Source organism: Argiope bruennichi, chromosome X2, assembly GCF_947563725.1.
Source record: "Argiope bruennichi chromosome X2, qqArgBrue1.1, whole genome shotgun sequence".
Lineage (NCBI taxonomy): Eukaryota > Metazoa > Arthropoda > Arachnida > Araneae > Araneidae > Argiope > Argiope bruennichi.
The window spans coordinates 48,068,666-48,093,191 of record NC_079163.1 but is presented as its reverse complement, the minus strand read 5'-3'; the positions used below and the strand labels follow the sequence as shown (position 1 = coordinate 48,093,191).

The window sequence follows — 24,526 nt, the reverse complement described above, 5'->3', positions numbered from 1 at the left end:
CATTTATCATGTAGCAAAATATTAATGTCCCTTGAATTGACCATATTTGTTTCGAAAAAAAGATTTCTTGAAAGATATTCAATTATGATTTCTTCTTTCATTAAATTCAAATTCTTTTCGAATATCCTAATAATGCTTTCGAAAGCAGTACGAAAGTTAGGAATGATTCCTTTTATTTTTCTGTTCTCGAATAAACTTCACAATTTTTTAACGAGGACTTTCATTATTACTATTTAACTTTACTTTTTTCTAACGTTCTTGATATTGAGATGAATTGCATTCGTCATTTTGATAATGTTTGTAATTACTTGTCTTAAGTTTAAAGTTCATTAAATTGCTGGTGCTGTCCATTTTCTTCCCATCTGTTTATTTGAAAATAAGATATCGAAACCAGACTGTCCAAATCTGATTTCTCCAGATATCTACTATATGCGTGGATCTATTGCAAATTAAATGTATCAGAAAAAACCGTTTTCCGAGGATGAACGTTTGGAGAGAGTGGTGCCGATAGTCCTTGTTGATCGCAATTCAAAATTATGAGCTCCATCCCAAAACAGCCCTCGTGTTACTCCAACGCTGGATGTCGGTCAAACTTATTTAAACTCGAAACTCATTAAAAATAAATGAATGCCATTGCTCTTATTGTAATATTTTGATGTTGAAACGTATAAATGACATCCAAGAAAAGCGTTACTTAAATATTCAATAGGAATTTCTTCTCTTATTAAATATCGGGCATCTAATGATTCTAATTTCAAATTATGACAAATAAAAATAGACTTTTAGTATCCAACAGATTGTCACTCGAAAGAAGACCAGATTTTGAATGCAGCGAAGTAGGCATATTAGGGCATTATTAAGTCTACCAGTTTCTGTCCTCCCCCTATGACTATTAGCTCGCGCACACTCTTTTCCGTTTCAGCATGTTCAAATCCTGTAAGTGGTTTCAGGATTATTTTTCTTTCCTAGGATAATCTTATATTCTTAATCTTTCATGATACCTTTTTCTTTGCTTGTAATATTTTTGATATTAGGGAAAACTGCATTCACCCCTTATAACAATGTTCTGAATATGTCTATTTATTTTGGTATTAGATTAAGTTAATCAAAGCATCTGAAAAATAATCAGCAGAAAACAATTAAAACGGAAATATGAGGGCCACTAAAACTACATGATGATCATGACTTGCTGGAGAATTAAAATTTCGTTCTCAAATATGTTCTCAGTAGCAATGCCTTGTTTTAATATTTTAAGAGCTTTATTATTAATTAATCGATTGATTTAATGAAATGAATTATTAATTCGCTTAAATTTTATTTCCGCGCCTTTGGTAAACAGTTGACCCATTTGGTAAATAGTTTCGGAAACAATAGATCTCGTAATTAAAAAGAAGAAAGTAATTAAAATAAAAAAATCTACTACTTACTAGATTAATAAAAGTGAGTTTATAAAATTTTACTTAATTAAATTTATTTTTAAAAAAATACTTTATCCCTAATTCAGTCTAGCTAGATTAACATCGAATTTCGAAGCTATGCAAAGGCTATTTTGTACAAACCCTATTTTTGTACAAAATAGCCCTTTAGTAGTACTTTTGAACAGAATTCAGATGATAAGGATAGTTCACAAACCGCATATTCTCTCCAAACTTCCACAGACTGTCAATGGGAAAACAATGGAGCCCGGCGGATTTAACTTCCCCTAGTCTGTCTTCGAACAAATGACCTTCAGGTTCCAATGTCAACAGACCACAGAAGCTATATGTTTTCGCCAGTAAACAATTATAAAAACTATCTTTGTGAACTTTAAGAGTGAAATATTTTCTACATATTGTTGAGGGAGACAAGCATTGGGATTACTTATCGCTTTTATAAATGTATCGCTATTATTAATCATAAAAAAATTCGTCTTAAAAATATTGAGAGAAATATCAGTTCTTATTAAATGTCAAATTGTTATTAACTTCTGCTCCTTTTCTCAATTCTTAGCACTATTTGCATATTTCATTAATATTCTTAGATAATAACAATTTTCTTAGCGTCTTTTCAAAAATACGTATAAATTTCTTCCGAATCGGGAATTCACCGAATGAATTCAAATTACAGAAAAAGATTCTTTCTCATTGTCCTTATTTTATTATCAATATTTGCATTAAAATATGAATCGGCTGCTCATTTTAATAATTCAAAATATTTAATGCAAAAACAAAACGAGTCTATTATCTCTCTTCTCCAACGAACAACGTCTTACTTCTTTAGACTACTTTTTCATCTGATATTAATTGGTATCGACGTACCTTAAATCCGTGAAGTACTTTGTCTTGCAGTCTGTCAGCAGCAATTTCCATTTCATTTAATCTTAGAATAATTGTTATTTTATATTGTACAGCGAAAAGTCATTCTGTTCTTTATCTCCCTTAAAGAGCACGATTTGCCCTCCCGTTGGTTACATAGCGACTGTCATCCTTTTAATTTATAGCGTGCTTTTCTCAAAATACTCTTGCCGGTTCTTCATAATAGATTACTTGAGCCAAATTTCGTTTTACAGGCCATTTACTTGAACAGGCGAAAAAAGAAAGTGTGAGGGTCATTTATTTGGAGTGTAATAAATATGCTGCTCACAGTTAACAGGCCAAATGTTTTCTGAACAGTACTTGGAAGCTTGCACTTCCAGTATAATTAGTCTTTTATAACACTATTTTTCATCGAGCTGTAGACATTCCATTTTAGGGTACAAATTCCTTGACACACTTTTAAAGGTTATCTTCAGATTCTGACTATATTTATAAACAAATATAAAAATTTCCTGTCTCCCTCCATAGTCACTTGGAGGAATCTTTTCTTCTTAGAGAAACATTTTTCACATTCGTGGTTGTCCTGTAAACATGTGAGAAGATTGATTAGAAATTGTGATAGATCGAGTAAGGTTAATTCATGTAAGCTGAAACCATTAAAAAGGATAGACAAGCGTGATATTCCCTTCAGATTTTGAAAAAAAATAATCCAAAAGGAACAGAATGGCTTAAACGATTAAATTCGATATTTTTTTTATTTTAAAATAGTATGTCAAAAATTATGATAGGGAAAATTAAATTGTAAAAGCTTGAAGAGCTGAAAACAATGTTATATAGATATTGAACCACAATTTACATGATAAGAAAGAAAATTCGTAAAAACTCATTAAAAATTAAAGCATATTATAAATATGATAAAAAGATCCTTTATTTAAAATATTATTATCTGCACCTCCCATTTTTACATATGTTTATTGAGAAAAGATACTCTCTGCCTTTGCATTCCTTAAATAAAATCATGTTTTTAAATTTCTTAAAGTCATTTTTATCAATAAAATTCGAAACAAAGTCATTAGCTCAATTCAAATATTTTTCTACAAAATTAATCATGATCCATCAATTTATATCTTAAAAATACATGCTCAGTGTTAACTTCAAAAAGACATTAAAAATTAGAATTATATGAATGCTAAATATATATATATAAAATAATGAGCAAGCTGTTCGATTTGATGTCTATTCGCCGAAAAGAGATACGTTTTAATGAATAGGCATCTCTCTTCTTTCTGGCGCAACAAGTTATCTAATTGTTAAATGTATGAGGCTAGAGCGCATTAATATTAAGTAAGCTATTGTGGTTCCAATTACACGTTACTTATCAGCTTATCGGTCTTTGATTAGTCATAAGCTAATTACCATTTGTGCTGTATTCAGTCATTGGAAAATGACACTATTAAATGCTCCGAAACAATGTACAAATAATGCTCGAGCATTTAAATCCTAACACATTAACAATGATTTCTCTTAATATGAAAGACTTCAAGGGATTCATTATTCCAAACGCTAATGATTATTATCGCCATTGCTTTTCGTTCTAAGTAAAAATTCTGAAGCTTATATTGCTGTATTCCAAGTAAAATTAAAGTTCGTAGATGCAACTAATGGATCTATAATTATGCTTTCCTTTGTGTTTTTTTGAACATGGGGCACGTTGCATAATGTGAATCTTATTCATTGATGCTATTGTGTAAGAAACCGTTAAAATCACATTAAATTCAAATTTGAACATTTAATTTGTCCTATCGATTAGAAATACACATTTTTAGAAGGGAAGGGAAACGTTTTGCATAATAAGTACTCAATCTAATTGTTCACAGGATGCCATTCTTCAATATTCGTGTAATTAACCGAGATCTATACATTATATAGAATTTATCTTTGATTCTCAAATTTTTGGAGACACGAATATTTGACTCGTTTAGCTATACAGAATTCTAATCTAATCTCCATACTCTGCATCTAAATTGTTTTAGTTGCCTATATTTCTTTTAGAAGAAAAAGGACGTAAGATACATGTCACTTTTCAAACATCTTATGCCACTAAAATATATATTATATTTATTTCTTCATGGGTATTGATACATATGCGTTCATTTAATTTCTTTCTTTCTTTTTTTTTCATAAACTGTCTTAATTTTAAGCAGAATAAGTGTTTACACTGTGGATAAAACTTCTGAGAATTGATCTTTTTCTCTCAATAAAACTTTTTTCTTTTTTCTTAATCACTTCCTTTTAAATAAATAAAATGCAGTTAAATACAAAAAATGAGATTCGTTTTCTTTTTTTTCTTTAAAAGCTTTGTTTTCATATTCTGCCAGCTAATTTATCGTTAAAAAATTAATCGCTCTTATAAATAGCTTTTGCTTGAGTTGTTTACTATTCCATAAGATTTTGAAGCAAAACTCCAATTCATTAAACTGTTCTTTAATTCTTAGAAATATTTTTTTCCTTTTAATTTGATTTTCTTAATTAACCACACCGTATAATCTTTCCATAATTTGATTATCTATAATTAAACAACTGTTGTAATTTCTTTATACCCTTAAAAAATTTACTTTATCTTAAATTTAATTAATAAATGTTCCCCATAATTAGAATAAAATCTAAATGCCAAGCACATAGTATATCATTTAAAAATACACTATTTACTTCTTTTGAAAGAAAGAATTATTAAATTGACTTTATATTGTCCAAGAAGAAATTCTATAGATTCCGATATAAATAAATTTTCAACAGGAAATTAAATGAAAATATATGGAAACGATGTGGCAAATATAAATTAATTTTTCATTAACTGCTAAAAATCGTGGTGACCTGACAGATTTGTGTTTGGAGGGACTTTAGTAAAGTTAAAAGCTCCCTTTTTGAAACTAAATTGGATGAGAAATATTTTAGGACAGTCCTCGTATGTAGAAAACTTCTAGACTGACAACTCTATCTCCAAACTTCCACACTACACAAATAGAAATTAACCAAAACAGATTTGACATAATCTAAATTCGCGTAGTATATGTAGAATTGAACTAAATGAATCTCTAATAGAATCGGATTTAAAACCCACTATCTTCAACTCCCGAATCCGGGTTTTTGCCAATAGACAGCCATAGCTTGATGTCTACGATGATTGCAAGATAATGAACCTAGGCCTATATTTTCAATGGAAAAACTATTATAGGTATGTGCATAAAATTGAATTTAGTACTATGTACTGCTTTCTGTCTTATCCTAGGGTTCTTGATTTGATTGGCCATATTTCTTTTGTAAAAAACTTAAATACTCACTAATTTTTGCGGTCCAGCGTCTTCTCATATGACATGCAGAAATTATGCTAGTGAAGGCTTCGTTATCTCAGAGTCACATGATTGATTTCTTACAGATCTCTATTATCTTCAAATGTGAGCATTAATTTACCATACCATTCCATTAACACTGAGAGCATGTCAATATAAAATAAACTATTGGCTTTTTTATCCGAGGGTCATGATTTCAAGTCTTGATTTCATTGAAATTTCTCTTAGTATATGGACATATTACTTGGACATCTGGCACATGGTATCAGAATATCTTCGCATTCGTGTAGTGTAGAAATCTAGAGAGTTACAGACTGCTTTAAATATAGCCAACTTTTTCTAACTACGGCTAAAATCATGCTATCCATCCCAAATGTCTATTATGATTTGAAAATTGCTCATTAATCTGACAAAAGAAATCATAACTTATTCACGCTCCATTTTTTTTTCAATTCAGTTAGTCGGAATTTGTACCATATTAATAAGAAATCTGTATAATATAGAAAAAATTTTTAATGAAATGAATGAAACAAGTATTTAATCCAATTAACTTTCTTCATTTAGATTTGATTAAGTCATACAAATATTTATTCTTGGCTGAGAATAGAAAGTAAAAATTGATAACAGATTTGATTTTCCATAATTTCAGTTGATTTGATTTTTTTTAGTTTTAGCCAACCTGCGATAACAGATCTTTCTTTTTTAAAAACTGTTGCTTGAAAAAAAAGAAAGAAAAGAAATGCGTTTATACCATTACCGAGCTAATTCAATAATCGTCTTCGCAAGAATAATCAAAATTAAATGTACAAATGCGATTACACATCACCAAATGATAACGTCACATTTCTAAACAAGCTAAAAACATAGAAATGTAAGATTTTCCTCCCCCTAAGGTCATGATATTTTCAATACCATGAATTCTTTCTAGGGTTCTAGAAAAGATTATTGGAATAAAAAAAAACGGAAATCAATATCTTTCAGTTATCTATTTATATTCGTTCTTTTAAAAATTCTAGACTCTTTCCGGTCATACTGTAGGTCGTTGATGGCTGAATATCTGGGCCATTAGTATATTGTCGAAATTTAAAGAGCAGGATATTCACTTAAGTATTAAACTAGGTACCTAATCACGATTCAAAATCAGCAGGTACATCTCCATCATATCTGCTAAAACTTTGAAATAGGTATAAATTTTGAAACTTAAATTACTGACTGTTCAACCCATCCACCCTTATTGTAAAACTAATAATTACTCTATAATATTACAAAAAGGAAGATGTTTATAGAAGCTTAATGACGGAGAATTAAAGAGAATACAGATGCTCAAGGGAATTGTCCCATCGAAGGGGTGGGGGAGGAATATTTGAGTTCATATTTCATCTTGTGAAGCCAAATATGATTTGTGCTAAAAAAAAAAAAAAGCACCGTGTTTAAGGTACCTTTTTTCCTTGGTATGCCATTAGCTGTATAACATATATATATAATGCCCAATAAAGAAATTATTGTGTCCCTTTTAATAGGTATTTCATTAAATTGGCCTTCTTTATTTCTATTCCATAAGGCTAAGCTTTATAAAAAAGATTCTTATCGCAGAACAGAAGTGATGTAGAAAGAGATTAAAAACAGATTAGATTTTCCATTATTGCATTTTGTTTAAACTTTTAGTTTTATTTAAACTTACGATAATGAATCTTTTTTTAAAAATAAATTCGTCTTGAAAAAGGACATAAAGAAAATCTTACGATCTGCTTCAGCAACAGTTAAAATTTCACTTGTAAATAAACTAGAACTGAAAATCTTTAATTTTTTTTTTTCCTCTAAGAGCATGAGATTTTTATATAATGTGTTCTTTCTAGGACTCTCAGAAAAATTAGCCAAATTCGGTAAGACTTTAAATAGACTTTACTACGTGCGTTTATTTATAAAAAAAGGCTGGAAAGAAACCGGAAATTAACGTTCTTCACTTAATTGACCATATCCGTTTTTATTTTTATTTTTTCCCCCGTGAAGAAACCTAGGAACTTGAGAATTCTCGTGCCTTAGTATTACGGCAAAGCGTTTTTATGGTATCTTTTTCATTCGCCTTTTTTATTCCCTTGCCGTTTTCACAAAGCGCTTGTATTAATCTCCTCTTGAGTAGGACGATCAGCGTTTAAAAAAGTGTAAATACCATATGACATATTAATTGAGTTCCCCCAACGCGCACTTGAACACGGCTCCTTTCATTTTTGCAGACATGTATTTGCTGGAACGAAATTAGTCGGAGTAAAGTGTTGACACAGTAGGACCCTCTTCTCTTAGATTAAACTAGTCTTCTTTACTAAGCTCTGTTTATGCTATTTGAAAAAACTTAAGCCACAGTAACGTTTCGGCGCTATTGTTTTTTTTTCTGTTTAATTAAAAAAAATATACCCTGCAACTAAAATCAAAATTTAATTGTACCTTTTCTAAAAGGTTTTCTCAAGAAAATTTTTGGATTGTATACAGATGTATAGTTAGTTATTTTTAAGCTAAATTTTCTTCGACGATGATTTAACCTAAGTATTTAGTAGTTTTAATAACCTTGTTTAGACAGCTAGTTTATGTTTAAGTATCTATGATAAACATTAAAATCAGATTTTCAGTAATTAACCAACCTCGTACAGTGGAACGACAAAGATTTCTCTCGTTTCTCTACTTCAATTTTAAGAATTGCAGCTTAAGGGAAATTAAGAAACACTGACTTTTTTTCCGTTTATGTATAATTATAACACTTATTATCTTACTTATAATTTTGATATTTCAAAAGCGTCATAAAATTTGCGATCTATTTTTTAAATGAATATAACAAAACCAATGTAGCTGTTATCACATATAATATTATTTTCACTTTAAAATTTTATTTTATAAGTAAAATGCATAATTATCGATTTCATATTGTCTAATACTACAGTTTTGGACTGTAGCAATTTCTATGAAAACGGGTATCATACAATTTCTCTTTGAAGCAATCTAACTAGATGCTATGTTTCCTTTTATCATTACCATAATGGAATGACTGTTTGTTTCAAGTTGTACCTGGAAAAACTAAGCTAAAGTTTGCGACAACAAACATAATACACAGATTACATAAATGAACCAGTTCTAGTGAGATACAATCTGTCACTTACGATTATGCCAATTAATAGAGCATCTTTCTTTTTTACCATTCTATTAATAGTTATAAATCTCAATTAAACAATACTATTGAGTTATTATTTATCATTTATCTTTGAAGTAAAATTTTCATATTTCCTATTTTTAACCCATTTTTTGCTATTGAATGTATATCTACTAATGTTCCTTTTCTTATTGTTTCTAGAGAGGAAGCTGTTTATCGGAATGCTGTCAAAGAAGTGTACGGAAAATGACGTCCGTATCATGTTTGCCTCATTTGGCAACATTGAAGAATGCACAGTTTTGCGAGATGCATCGGGACAAAGCAAAGGTAAGAATTAAGTCATTTTTAAACTTATATACTTTTCTTCCCTGCGTCTATCTGAATACAACGGACGATATACAAAATATAAATATATATATGGACATTCTGAATAACTATTACGCAAGCAATTATTAAACAGGAAAGTTTCATAAATCGAATTAATCGATATAAATGTAGAATTTTGTCAATTATTAGAAATATTTAAACTGTCCCTGGGATCGTTGATAACGACGGCGAATAGAACGATAAACGTTTCTAAACTGATCAATCAGTTATATCAAGCAATGGTAAGAATTAACTAATTTTTTTAACTTGTATACTTTTTATCCCTGCGACTATCTGAATGCAAAGGACGATCCAAAATATAAATAAATATATATGCATTCTGAATACAATACTATTACACAAGCAATTATTAGCAAACATGAAAGCTTCATAAATCGTATTAATCGATATAAATGTAGAATCTTGTTAATTATCTGAAGTATTCAAATTGTTTCCTGGGTTGTTGATAACGACGGTGAATGGAATGTTAAATGTTTCTAATCATATCAGCCAGCGATATCTGCTCTCAACTCGTGAATTGTAGCTTCTCATTATTTGTAAAACTTATACTTATTGTAGCTTCTCTTGATTTGTAAAACTTATATTGTAGCTTCTCTTGATTTGTAAAACTTATATTGTAGCTTCTCTTGATTTGTAAAACTTATACTTATGGAAGCTTCTCTTCATTTGTAAAACTTATACTTAAAATGTTATAAAAAGAAATACTTCAGAGCGACATTTGGTAAGCATAGGAGGAATTTAATGCTACCTCTTCATTTTAACCGTCAAAATATTCCCTCGACTCATGATGTATATTAAAGTATCAAGTAATTTAAATTATGGAAATTTGATAGTTGTTATGAAATGTTTGTGTTACAGTTATTTACAGTGTGTGTATTTCGAACACATTATGCATAACGGAAGCATAAATGAATCAAAGCATCAGTTGTAAGGTTTTGTGAAAATAACATATATACGTCTTTAATCAAAGAAATTTTATTTAGCAATTTATTTACATTGCGTGCTTTTTCACTACATCAGCATCTTCGACTCCCATTAATCTAAACTGCGTATCATTCAAATAAATGAAATAAAAAATGTAATCCTTTATCTTAACGATAAGGGAAAATATGTATCTCTTACACATCTCAATTTCCTCTTACTATTTTCTTCTTCAACATTTTTAATTCCTATTGAGCCATTTTTCTGGTCTTACCATTAAGCTTCTGTGAAACTATTAGTTCTGTAATTCTCTTTATTGAACAGAATGAAGCAAATTATTTTGCTTTAAGTATTTAATAAATGATAAAAAATTTCATAACAGATATTAATTCCTAATATAAAATCACAGAAAATCGTTTAATGCAGATTTGTTTAGTTCAGTTATATTAGCAGATTGTTTCAAAGTTGCTACAAACTATTTAGGAGCCGATTTCATAATTTTTTAACAGTGGTGAATCAATTTTTAACATTTGAACGATAATTCCGCATTATTTGAACGATAACATTTGAACGATAATTTCTACGTCATCGTAACAACAAGTGAATGTTTGACCACTATAGATTAACTACACTAGACCTACATGCATGGTGAACCTTTCAAGAAATCAAGTCTCAAACTTTCGATTCTTCAATTCTGAAGCCAAGATCAGGATCCCTGTCTAATCAAGAAAATATACATGCAAAAGAAATTCTTAATAATAAAATTAACTTATTCAAACTATTATAAATTTTTAACTATTTTTCATATTTTATTTAACTTATGACCATCTATTCTACAATATTCATCTTTAAATTTAATTGAGCATAAATTTTGCGGTTTCTTAAGCACAGAAACATATGGTCCAATCACCTGAATCCATTTTTTCCCAACATTCTTGAAATATTAAAACAAAACTTAAATCTTTATTCCTTATGATCCGTTCATAATTTATTCTATAATATAATTCCCCTAAATAGTTCTGATTTCTTAAATGAACATTTTTTTTCTCAAAAAGTGAGGAGTTTTAAGATCAAAAGCTATAGAAGAAACTCATATTGATCATTTTCTTCCATTAAAATCATTTTGTGAAAGCTTCTAAGCAGATGATTTTTCAAAAAATAAAAAATAGCCGAAATATAAAATTTCCTTTAACATTTTTAAGTTATGATGAAAACACATTAAAAATAAAGTTTATACGTAAAAGGTATTGAATCATATCTAACATAACTTCTGAGCAAATGCTCGAAATTCCTGTCAGTAACAAAAATGTTTAGTGATTGAATAAAATAGAACAGCACGTCACATCGTCAGTTTTGCTGCCACTACTTTAATTTCTTATTTATGGGAACTTCTGGCAATTAATTGTATAAACATTAATTTCGTCTGGTTTTGAAAAATGATGTTTACGAAAAATAGAGGTAGAAATTTTGTCCTGTCCGTATTTTGCTTTCTGTAGCTGCTACGTTGATGGTGGAAACTAGAATAATAATAACAGATTTTAATCCTTGAAATGAAACAGGCTTCTGTCTCCTTCCTGCTTTAAAAGAAGATATCTATTTAAAAAGAGAGACAGCCATTTTTTTTATAAAAAAAACATTTCATAATTCTTTTAAATCAGTGTTCTCTAAAATGGAATTTTCCGTTTTAGAGCTCTGTAAATCAGCAGCAGTCTCATAGAATTATTAAATTTAATTTATTATATAAAAGGATGGCCATGATATAGAATTTGTACATTTTTAAATCTAAAAAATCTAGTTGAAAAAATTTATATAGTAATAATTAAAAGGCATTAGATGAGGTTCATATTTAGAATTAATATATAACAACCAATGCGCAGGCTTTTATTAGATCTTGCCACGTTTTATGGTCACTGTCTTACAAAAAATTCACTGTTTAAGATCTAGTGAACGTTATTTCGGACGTGAGGCTCAAATGCTTTCTCTTTAGTGTGGTGTGGAAATTCGGAGATAAGGGGGAGCTGTCATCCTCTTCGTAGTTTAAAAATACATGGCCCTTCTCAAACTAGACTTTGTAATATCTTCAATATAGGAATAAAACCAAACCATTCGTATTCAGAGTTTTCTTGCTGTTTACTTCATCTTTTTAAAGAAATTCATATGAAAAATTAGTCTATTCTTTGGCAATTAATACTGAAAATAAAATCTAATTTGTATATTCTTTTATAATTATTAGTGTATTAATTTATATAACCCATGGTCTTATCTCATCCAAGATGTCTTACAAACTGAAATCTCTTCGCGTTGTCATATATTCGATTCTCATTGAAAGAACTCAAACATTTTTAAAAGCTATGTTAACGTCCCGTTTTGAAACAACACTAGGGCTATTTTGGGATGGACCTCGTAATTTTGAACCGTGGTCAGATGACGAGGACGGCACCTGAACTGACAACCCCCTCCTCCAAACTTCCACACCACACCGGCGGGAGTACATTTGGCCCCGATGGATTTAATGTGGACCAGACCAGCTTACATAACGGTTTTTCGGTCGAATCGGATCTCGAACCTGAAACATTTCTGGCTCAGAAGCCGAGATCTTACCACCAGGCACCGCGGCCCTCAAATTTTTTAAAAGAAAAATGATGACTATAAAATCTAATAGAATTTTCCAAACATATGTATATATATATATATATATATATATATATATATATATATATATATATATATATATATATATATATATATATATATATATATATATATATATATATATATATATATATATATATATATATATATATATATATATTACAGAAAAATGAAATGTCTCTTTGTCATTTAGCTGAAATAAAGTTTAAAATAAAAAGAAAAGAAAAACCTTTAAGATATTTTTAGTGTCCCATTTTTACACAATCTTTCACGAAGGTTATTAATAACCGCAAATAAATATTTATTGCAAAAAAAGCTAGCTGAAGAAGTGTTTTCATTAAATTAGCTAGAGAAATTTAGGTAACAAATGCGTATTTTTAAGGCTTTTCACAGATTTTCAATATGGAATATTATTGTAAAATCTAAAACTGAAAAGCATATAATATTTACAGCCCCAATAAGTAAGTTTAAAGGACATTTATTTCTCCATTCCCCAAGCAACAAAGCTTTACCCTAAGGATGCCCATTTCTTTTATTCACAACCGTAAAAAGTAACACTAATAGATGTCTCACTCTATTCCTCTGTGTATTTCTTTCTAGGGTGTGCGTTTGTCACCTACTCCTCCCGGCAATGTGCTATCAATGCTATAAAATCCATGAACCATTCACAAACAATGGAGGTGAGTATAGAGATTTATTTACTCCGTTTTTTCATTTCCCGCGTAAACTGAATTACCTCCCTCAAACAGCTTAATGCTCAGTCGGTTCGGAACCCGGAATTCCAATCTAGAGTCTTGCGAAAATGTCCCCTTTTGTTTCTTTGCCATACTTGCTTATTTTGTTCTTTCCTATCAAGTGGTAGGCCAGGTTGTGTTCGTTGACCACGTGTTTTCAATATTGGCTTGTTTCTTCAAGTCTAGAATGCTCATAAATGTGTTCTTTAATGTTAATCTTTTGAGCAATATTTAATCTAGAATTTTATTTGTATGAACCTTATTATAACCACTTCTGCTATTAGCATCGAGATACATATAACTCGGATAATACGACATGCAGGATCGGATTATCGAATATGTAAAGAAGACAATTGCCTATGTACTCTTCAACAGATTGAAAAAGAATGGCTAATTAAAAGGTTTTTCTGAAATTTCTTGCTGTATTTCCAGTAAAGTTTATGCTTTCGTTTGATTTATAAGAACCATGTACTTCAATTTATTCAAATAAAAATCAAACGGAATATTATTTTTAGAAAAATGTTTACAGGTTTGCTAACTAAAGAAAAAAAAACAGTTCTGCATTTGTTTCCTGAGAAACTGCTATTTTTAATAGTTTTGTAGTTTTATCTTATTTAATTTTATCAGCTCATTATTTTTACGAACACATGAACTGATTTGATTCTGATAATGTTGAGATGCAGTCATTGCAAGTAATTTAATGTTGACCATAACATTTGCTTAATAATTCCAGATTTAACTAGCAATAAAATTATTCCGTCCATTAAACCATGGAAGTTTTTCTAGCAGATGTTTAAGGAATGGTTTCCTGGCAGATGTTTAAGGAATGGTTTCCTAGCAGATGTTCAAAGGATGGTTTTCTAGCAGATGTTTAAAGAATCTGCTGACAGATTGAAAAAAAAAGTGTGTATTAAGAGGTTTCGGAAATAAAATTCGATTCCGAAATTTGCGTGATATCTATCTATCCAATTGCGTGACTTAAGAATATAAAGGTCAAATTCTCAAAAGGTACAAATTCGATGTTAATCCTACCGATTGATGCGAACACAGTATGTTATATTCAATAGTCTTTAAAGGGCAAAATCCACTTTTTGATTAAAAAAAATAGCAAAATGTTCTTTTATAAACAGATCTGTACATGTGTTTCCTGTTTTTAGAATTCATTGCCATTTATATCAATTAAAGATTTTCAGCATTCTCTTAAGCATAATAATGTAAAGATGTCTTGTAATTCATTATTATCAACAAACCGCATTTTATATACATATTTATCATACGTATTCTAATTAAATTTAGAGAATATTTAGTAACTATAAAGAAGATTATTTCCCTAAAAATTGTAAGAAACAAACTGAAGCATTTCTAATTTTTATAAACTGCAATTGTATGTTTAAATACGAAGAGTGAATTCTTTCACTCCAAAATCCTTACGTGAATATAAAAAATTAAATTAATTATACCATTTTTCGTATAATACGTATAATTTGTTTATAGAAAAGTAAATAAGCTCATTGTAATTACTAATTCCCAAAAAAATTATTTGCCAAGCTTAGATTGAACCATTTATGTCAGAATGTCAAAAACATAAATATTCCTTAATTTTAAATTCTTTAAGAGGAGATGGTTATTTTAAAACTCAATATAAACTTTTACACATAAAGAATTAATGTAAAATAAGGTGAGAATAACCAGATGGGCGGATAATATGCCAATACGTTTTGATGTAAATATATTCCCTTCACTGGTTAATAGTAGAAACCAGCAATTCATAAGAATGATTCTAATCAGTAGTAACCCTAGAAACTGCTTGTTTTCACTTCAGCCAATAAAGTGCACCTGTGTATGGGGAGGGGGAGGGTTAACGTGTTGGCGTGTTCTCATCGCGCCTGGCACTGACTCCCTTTATTATATGACACCGATTGAATTGAGGTAATAGTCATGTTTATGGTCAAATTTATGTGTAAGGAACAATTTGAAAATATATTAAATGGAGTGAAGCTATAATCAGAGTAGTGTAAAACAGCATGATTTTTAAAACAATTTAATAAAAGTCTTCTATTTCATTAAATTTAAATACAAAAAGTAAATCGGCGAGGTGTTTTAAATGAAATATTGCAGGCTAATAAATAAAATACACTTTATTCGGAATGAAAAATTTCTCTGAAGAACTAAAAAAGCATTAAAAGCTTTTCATTTTCATTCAAAGCTAGCAACAAAGAAATAGATGGAACGTTTTTATTATTATTATTATTGGCACAATAATTAACGAATTCAAAAGTTCCGTTTTGTTTTTATACTTCATGCCTTTAACTAAATCTTTAATCCTTTGCGAAGGGTTCGTAGCAATCATTCATCTATTGTTTACAAAGATAACTCAGCTGATCAGATTAGAAGTGATGAATATGAGTTTTCATAGAAATTAATTGAAAATTGGATCACAACGAAAGCAGTTATAATAAATATTTCCCATTCTTTTGTACACAATCGCTTCCGAAGATAATTTAAACGCTCTTAAAATATTTTCTTTCCATTACGCTTTTGCTTACTTTAAAGAATTGTATTTTGACTTCATTTTTCAAAAGCAGATGCTGTTTCATCCGGAAATCTTCAAAAATAATTATAGATTGGTTTAATTATTATTATTATTGTTTCTTTTCACTACTTTTATCTTTATACGTTTTAATTCAATATTTTTTAATTAATTCATTTCGGATTTAGAATAATTTGAATATGAAAGCAATCTGAAGTTCAGTCAATCCGTTGCTTAATTTTCTATTGTTTCTATTTTAATTTTTCTAATTCCATCTGAATTTAAACTCCTTTGTCTTTTATTTGTTTCTGGCGCTCATTCTTTCGTGCGTCCTTCAGATTTTCCTTTTTAAATCAGGTTTACTAGTAAAAAAAATAATTAACTTAAACTCTGAAAAATATTAACTAAAATGGAAAACATTCTTTTAACAATAGAGTTTTTCATTGCGATTTTTTACATGCGCTCTTAACTTTCTATTCAGCCAAAAACATTTATCGTTTAATCCACAATTCAAAGAAATTTTTAACATTTTTATCATCAGTTAAATATAAATAAAAACTTAATATTCGATACCTTATAATTTCGTTAGTGTTTCTTTTTTTTCTCAAAAAATATTGCAGCTTAATTACTCTTTAGCAATTATGTGACCTAAGACGTTAAACATATCATGGATTATTTAAAAAGTCGGAGCAAATTCAAAAATCAATAATTCACAAAAGATTAAAGATAAAAGTTACTATATGCACAGAAAGCCTGAAAATGGAGACAAACTATTACTATACGAATTACGCAAAGAGAAAATACTATAATCGCCAAAAAATTCCGCCTCGAAATTTTGAAGAATGTGCATTTTGGAAGAATCTGCACCTCCATGAATCCAAAAAATAAGTTTTGGGAATTATGTCTGTCTGTAAACACGATAACTCAAAAGTGCTTTGATATAGAACACATCAAATTTGGTGTATGATCTTAGCGCCAAATTTGTAGACTTTTTTCAAATTTTGAACGAAATCCATTCGCAAGAAGCTCGTTGTCTGTCTTCCTTTTCGAGTTCATTTGAACAGGATAACACAAAAACTTAGTTAACTTAAACTTACAAGTTAGATAAATAAAATTTAGTGCACAGTTTGAACATATAAAGCATAAATCCATATAAAAAAAATTGGAATAAAATCCATCAATTTTTTGATAATATATCGGTTCGTACATTGGCATGCATATAATAACTGAAAAATGCAACGATTTAGATATTAAATGAAATTCAATATGTAACTTCATTACTAAAACAAAATTATGTGCCAAATTTTTGTTTCTACCGATTGAACAAGGCGTATTCAGTTTTCTTCCCTATACTACGAAGCTCAAAATAAATATTTTATTTTGAGAGGGATGCTGCAAATCAAATTTTTAAAAATCCAAATACTCGTAGCGTTTATGGTCTTGCCTAAGGGCTGCAATTTTTTTGCAGAAGGGTAAGGTATCATCTATATTAAGAAGTATGCTAGAAAGTTTCGGGAAGACCACTCCATTGATTCTCCATGAAACCAGAATTTATTAGAAACAAAGCTTTCATTCTAAATCATTGCCGTTTTAATTCTTGCAGGAATGCACCACATATGTCAAGACATAATGTTTTGCAAATATTCAGTATGTACTATTCAAAAGCTCAACTGTCGGATACAGAGACTCAGTTTTCACAGCATTAAACACAATTTGTTTCAGTGCGACAAAATGAGAGCAATCAAAATTTTGATTAACTATACAAAAAGTATTTTTTCCACATCTATCAGTTCAGCTTCTGAAAGAAAAATGGCATTATTGAACTGTCTTGTCGTATGTACTCATTCGCAATGTAACAATCAACAGAAGCATCTGTCGGTTTAAATTATAAGCTTTGTTTCCAATGAATTCTGATTTCGAGAACTGGGAAAGAGTGACGCTTCATTTCTTTTCAGTGAAAATAGCAGTTTCATTTGTTTTCGAATTATTAATTTTTGAAGTCACTACGGAATCCTGAATTTCCTGTATTCCTAATAGTGCTGACTGTTCTCAGATGCGAAAATCCTGAACTAGGAAGCATTGATTTCAACAAAATAGGAATGAGATAAAAGATGAAGGAAGAGATTTTTTTTTATTTAGCCATGCAATAAACGGAATTAAGTGGCGTAGTAACTGCTGATAATCTTCAAAATTTAACTAGCCATACATGAACAAAAGTAATATACAAGTTTCGAATTAAAAAAAAAATAGTACTCTTCAACATTGCAAGCGGGGGAAAAAGGTTTGATAGAAAACTCATTTAACAGAACGAAAGTTAGGCCTAAGGAATAGACTCTGAAAATATGCTTATTGTACTCACTGCATATCACCTCTCTGCGATGTAAAATCATCCAAAAATCTGGGATTTCTGAAGTGAACAGTATTCAGAATTATATGTATATGTAGTTATTACAATTGTTCATATTATAAAAAAAATGCATAGCGCATTTAACAAAATATCTAACGCTACAGTTATGCAACTAACCATTACCGATTCCAGTTCAATCAATAACAATCATGTATTCTACTTTCTTGCTTGATATCATAATAAATTTGGAAACTCACCAATTAGTAATTGCAAGTGCTTTCGTATGGTTGTAACTGAATATCAAGAGAAATACGAATCATAAAAAAAATAGCAACGTAAACTACATTATATTTAGCTGATCTGTTTAGTATTAAGCTGAATCTTAGTTGTTACTACCTACAATGCTTTTTGAAACGAGTTTCAGAAGCATTTTCAAAAGCAGTTGTCTGTGACAGACAATATTTAGGCAAAATTTTAACCCCCCCCCCGCCACTTTTTTTTTTTTTTTTTTTGTACTTTATAAAATAATTGAGCCAGAAATCACGTAAGCCATGATTTGATTGCAACTAATTTAATGCAAACTATTTAACGAAATTGTTGGTAAAATGCTTTAAAATATTTGTTTTGTGCAAAAAGGTAACTTATTCACATGCCATATGAAAACGTTAGATTTAAAAAAATTAATCTATATTATGTTTTCCATAGGTTAACAATTAATAATTTTTAAAAAATCATTAAATTAAAAATTAATATTAAATTAAAATTCATTAGAAATGGCCGAAAATAAATGTAATATCAGTACAAATTTATTTTTTAAAAATCAGAATTGTTGCCAATTAATTCTTTGACTCAGTCTGCAACTATTTTAACAATTGTATTGTGATGTGTAAAAAATAGGTACATGTATTCATTGGAAAATATAAACTAAAATTAATAAAACTCAGATTTGATATAATCATGAATGAGAATGAGGTTAAAAATAATAAAACAGAACTTGTCTGGCCTGTTTTTTTTTTTTTTTTTTTTTTTTTTGTTATCAAAGCAATCTATCAAGCATTTCTCAATGTTGCAGCAATCATAAGATACTCTTCTGGACTCTCTGCAGGAAATGAGGTTAAAAAATAACTAATTGGAATCGTCTAGAAAGCTTTTAGCAATGTCTGAATGGTTAGCAATGTTAATGTTATGACATCAATAAGATGGCTTTCTCAACCTTATTGAAATAAATTGCCAACAACATTATTACGATGTCATCACAATATTGCATGTACTCAGAATATCGGACAACATAGTGGAGATCTGTATAATATCTTATGCTAATAGAGAAAGCATTCAACAAAGAATGGTTATTATAAAATAAAATTGTTTTCCAGATTTTTATTAACTTTGTTCCCGCTCCACACCAAATGGCAAGATCTGAGGTTAACTAGTCTGTCCTGTTAGTCAGTTGATAAACAAAAGAAGCGAGTAATGCTGTAACGAGAGTCAGGTGTGGACTAACCAAACTGCCAGCTTGCCCGATGACAAGTGTATCTTACACTTAAAATAATGTGGTCCCCAGGATATATATGTTGGCTCAAAAATTCTCCAGATCTAACAATTAGAAATTAATATTGCAGCATTCTGAACCTCAGGGAACAGTGACGAAATAAAGATCATCAGATTTGTCTTATACAAGAATATTAGAAAGTGCTACAATCAAATACAAATTTGTATTGGTTGAAAATGTTAGATGTAAAGTTTTGTATCAAAGTCTTGTAGATCTCAGTTGGTCGCAGTACATATAAAAACTTAAGGAATGAACTGATAGATCATTTTGAAGACTGCCTTCGAATGAAGTCAAGTATTATAAATTCCAACCAGTTATTCTTATGTCTAAAAGATTTTAAAATGTCGTATTTGTGAAAAATTTTAGGATTTTTGATATATTATTCACCATGTGTTTGAAGAATTATATTCTAAATGATGATAGCTAATTAATAACTAAATATTTAATTATTCCTATAATTGATAAAGGACTTCTTCATACTTATGAAGACTTGATTTAATTTACTGACTAAATTATGCTCGAGATATTTTCTCTGCAATGTCAATAGCTAAGTTTGTTTTTGTTTTTTCACTCAGGTTTTATGCTTCCATGTGAACAAGAGCTAGGTCGATTAATAATATAAAAAAATTTTAAAAAATTCCTTTGGTAAGCTGGAAGGCAAAGGTAGATTTTTTATCATCAAAGCTACTATTTGCGAATTCCTTTCAATCCTTAGACAAAAACAATGAAATATTGCCCTTTAAAGCAATCACAATTAATGACATTTCTATCACATAATTCAGCCTTCATTCATAATAAATAATATTAAAGCAACATACATAAAAAAATAAGATACAAACAAGTTTGTTACATATTATTGAAAAGCTTTTTTTAAAGCAAATGCCGAAAAAGAAAGAACTAAAAATTGAACATCTGCATATTAAGCATATTTGAAGAAACTACTTATCGTTTGCGGTTATTATTCTTTCAATTAAATGCAAAGAATAATGTTTTATCATACAATTTAAGAATTTATCATTTGATTTTCGATTATATTGAAGAGAAAATATCGTCTGCTTTTCTTAATTAATACTGGAATTGAAATATTATCTATTGCACTTTTGAATATTTCAGCTATATTAACTGAAATAAAAAGAAATATATCATCAGTTCTTTTTAGCATATTTGTGTTAAATCATGATGATTTTTTAATAGAATACATTCTCAGTAATACGTCCAACATCAAACTAAATGTCCGCCAGATCAATAAAGACATCGGATCAGTGAGTTTCATTTTTAAAAATGCCTTTAAACCTTTGCGATACAATTTAATCATATTTAAAAAAGCAGTCTACTGCCAAAAAACACCTGCGAAATTTTCAAGTGCCTAGTCCTGATCATGAAGAAGATTTCGATTTTTATGTATATTGTCACGGAAAGGTTATAATTTTAGAAAATAATTTGGTTTATTTTAAAAGCTAATAAAATCAAAAGAAACTCTCACACATTCTCGCTTCCAAAATAAAGATTATAATAAAATATATTCAAAAGGACTAAAGTACACACAGCTTCTAGAATTTTTAAAAGCTTATCCTTTTTATATAATGTTGCCAATAAATATTTTTGCTTCTTTATTTATTTATTTTTTATTTAGTTAATTTTCTTCACATTATTAAACTTTAGTTCACTTGCCTTTAAATAATTTCAAAGTAAGGAAAGGAAGTATGCGTAGAAGTTTTATCTTATTTTATTTTCAAAACTGGCATTATATATCATGTTAAAAATGGCCGAAGTTGGAGCTTGAAAATCACTTTTCAGCCTTTAACTTCTAAACAATTAAAAACTATATCGAAATACTTTATGCGCAAAAGTTGTTTGTTTTAATGAGGCGCTAATTCATTTATTTGATTTATTATATATATATAATATGTGTGTGTGTTAAGTAAAAAGTTTTTATGCTTGAAAGAATTTGCAGCCGTTGATAAACAGCCATAACTCCGCTCATTTTAATCATAAATGATTAAAAGCAATTTGAAATATGGTTTTCAATACTATTGTCAGTGAATAATAGCTAGTTTTATAGTAATTCAATCCATTGCAGAGAAAAAAGGCATAGCTTCTCCGCTGAAAATATGAAGCAAAAAAGAAGACGAACGTGAAAATTGCGACGTTTTAAGAGTTCAGAAAAGGTTTCCCATTTTCGGGAGTGACTCTAGAACTGAAACTAAAGAATTGCTTGGGCAGCAATTTAAGACTGTTAAAATTACCTTTATTACATACTGATAGGCGTGGAAGACACACGCAACAGAGATATTTAAGTGTTTTTAAATTTGAGCAGCATTTCATATATATATATATATATATATATATAATATGAGCAATTTCGTGACCGAAGAGAGAGAAGACACTGAACTTTTAAACTTCGCTTTTATTCCATCCCTGGTGGCATAATTTATGTACAAGCAAGAAGCGACGAGGTACATCAATCTACAGCACGACACAAGAGCGAAAAGAGTGAAAGAGCGTGAAATTTTTTCCCCAGTGATTATATACTATGAGATTCTGATAAGAATTTCTTTACACATGTCGATTTAGGAAAGGGGGACATAGGTATCTTTTAAAAGAATTTGTTTAGCTTGACAGATTTTTATCCTTTCACTCGGAGTGCGGGAAACACTGATTTAAGCATTTTTACAGAGCTTGTTTAGCATTAACTGAATAAAAAAGGTGGAATTGGATCAGAAATAAGAGAACATTTTAGAATTAGTTAATATGGGTTAAATTAAGATAAAAATTAGGAAATTAATTAGGATTTAATTTAGATTTAGAGATATCATTACACACACACACATATATATAATATTTTGCAATAATAAAAATTCCTATATTGAAGCATCAAATAACCTCATTAAAAATTTAATTAAAAATGAATTTCCTAGAAATTACTGTAATGTCAACTTTTTAATTAAACAAGGTATGGTTTGGGATTAATCCTTTACCTAAAATAAAAATAGAACTTTCCTTGCATATTAGATCACTCAATAGGGAGCCTACAATTGTTTTTTACCTTAAATACGTTAGCTTTGTGGTTTTAAAAAGCGTGAATCACAATCGATAGCTTAAAATTTTTTTGCCTGCTGTTGGTATGTGCTTCCTTTTTGTTTGCATTAATGGTTTGAGTGTTATTTTATGGGTTGTTGTTTTTAACTTATTAGTGGATATTTTCTTCTAATTTGTTGTTTTGTATTTCCCTTTCTGTTAAAATGGTATATCTCTTGGGCCTAATTTCAGGGGATTTTCGAGTCACAGAATCATTATTAGACTGTCTTGTCTGCATTCCTTTACAGAAAAATATCCCCTTTTTTTCTATCCCTGCCTGAAGGTGACCCTTGAAAAAGCCTTCAGATCGGATTCTTTTTTTTTTTTGGTTTAATTTTTATTTGGTTTCATTTTATTTTCTTATTAACTTGATTTTAATACTTTTATCTCAGTTCATCTGTGTTTTAGAAGTAGATGCATTTGCGCTCTCTAAATACTATGAAGTTTTTCCTGTTCCTTTTTTTGGTTTTTGTTCGAATAAGAAATAATTTTTAGTTGCGATTCCGTAACTATTTCGTTTTAGTTCCGTTTTCAAAATATTTCTTACTTTAGATTGATTATATATATATATATATATATATATATATATATATATATATATATATATATATATAATGTCATGTCATGAGCATCATTACGATATGCAGTCTTCCTAAAATGAATTTACTTAAGCCTTTATAATTAAAAAGAAAATTGAAATCCGTTTTTGAGGAATAACAACTGTATGAATAAACTTTTTAAAAAATTATGACGTACAACCAGTTTTTGAATTTTTGATACTTTCTCTTTAAACTCTGTCATTTTGTATTTAATATGAAATTTAGTATTTGTTTTTAAGGTCTATATATTATATTATAATACGATATTGTGCTGTTATTTTTTTTCTTCGAATTCCTTTATTTAGTGGACTGCGTGCAGTATACGTCTGTACTTTTATATTGTTAATATTTGACTAAGAAGTATTCTTTAAAAATATTTAAAAAAATCGCAGATAATTTGATTAAAACTTCTCAAAATAACTGTTGCTATACAACTATCAAAAACGTACAGCATTTTCAGTCATAAAAATTATCCTTATACTTTTTATTTTGCTCCCGATAGTATATATGCTGCTCGTTTCAGGATCCCGAGACTACCACTTTTTAATGCTTGCATTTCGCTAAGAAGTTGCACGCAAAAAGGCGAGCGGTTATTTCACCTCCTAATTCAAAAATAGTCTGAAGTCATCTTATTGCCACATTTAAAAATCTCTTCTTTTCACCTTTCTTCGCATCCCTTTTTTGACGAAATAAACGTCTCTTGACGCTTGCGCAAAAGTGCGGAGGGTTTTCAGAATTTGGGAATGAACAATAAATATTCCGAAACGTTTCGAATTTATAATGTGACAAAGGCTACTGCGATCGTATTGGGTAAGTAATGTGAAGGTCATTTTAAAGAAAGTAAAGATATATAAAGTAATAGCACTTGATTGAATACTAATTTACACACAAATCAATGTATATTTTAATTTTTAAAAAAGTATATAATATATTTATCTGAAAAACG

The 24,526-nt window shown here is 29.2% G+C and overlaps 1 protein-coding gene across 8 annotated transcripts in view; it reads left to right on the top strand.

Moving 5' to 3' along the window:
• LOC129960317 (CUGBP Elav-like family member 1) overlaps positions 1–24,526 on the top strand; it is a 1,029,875-nt gene that overhangs the window by 970,460 nt on the left and 34,889 nt on the right. For all 8 annotated transcript variants that reach the window (XM_056073674.1, XM_056073675.1, XM_056073679.1 and 5 more), the window contains 2 exons: positions 8,985–9,110; positions 13,344–13,423. In XM_056073674.1, the coding sequence (XP_055929649.1) occupies positions 8,985–9,110; positions 13,344–13,423 (206 nt within the window). The remainder of the gene's footprint in view (positions 1–8,984; positions 9,111–13,343; positions 13,424–24,526) is intronic.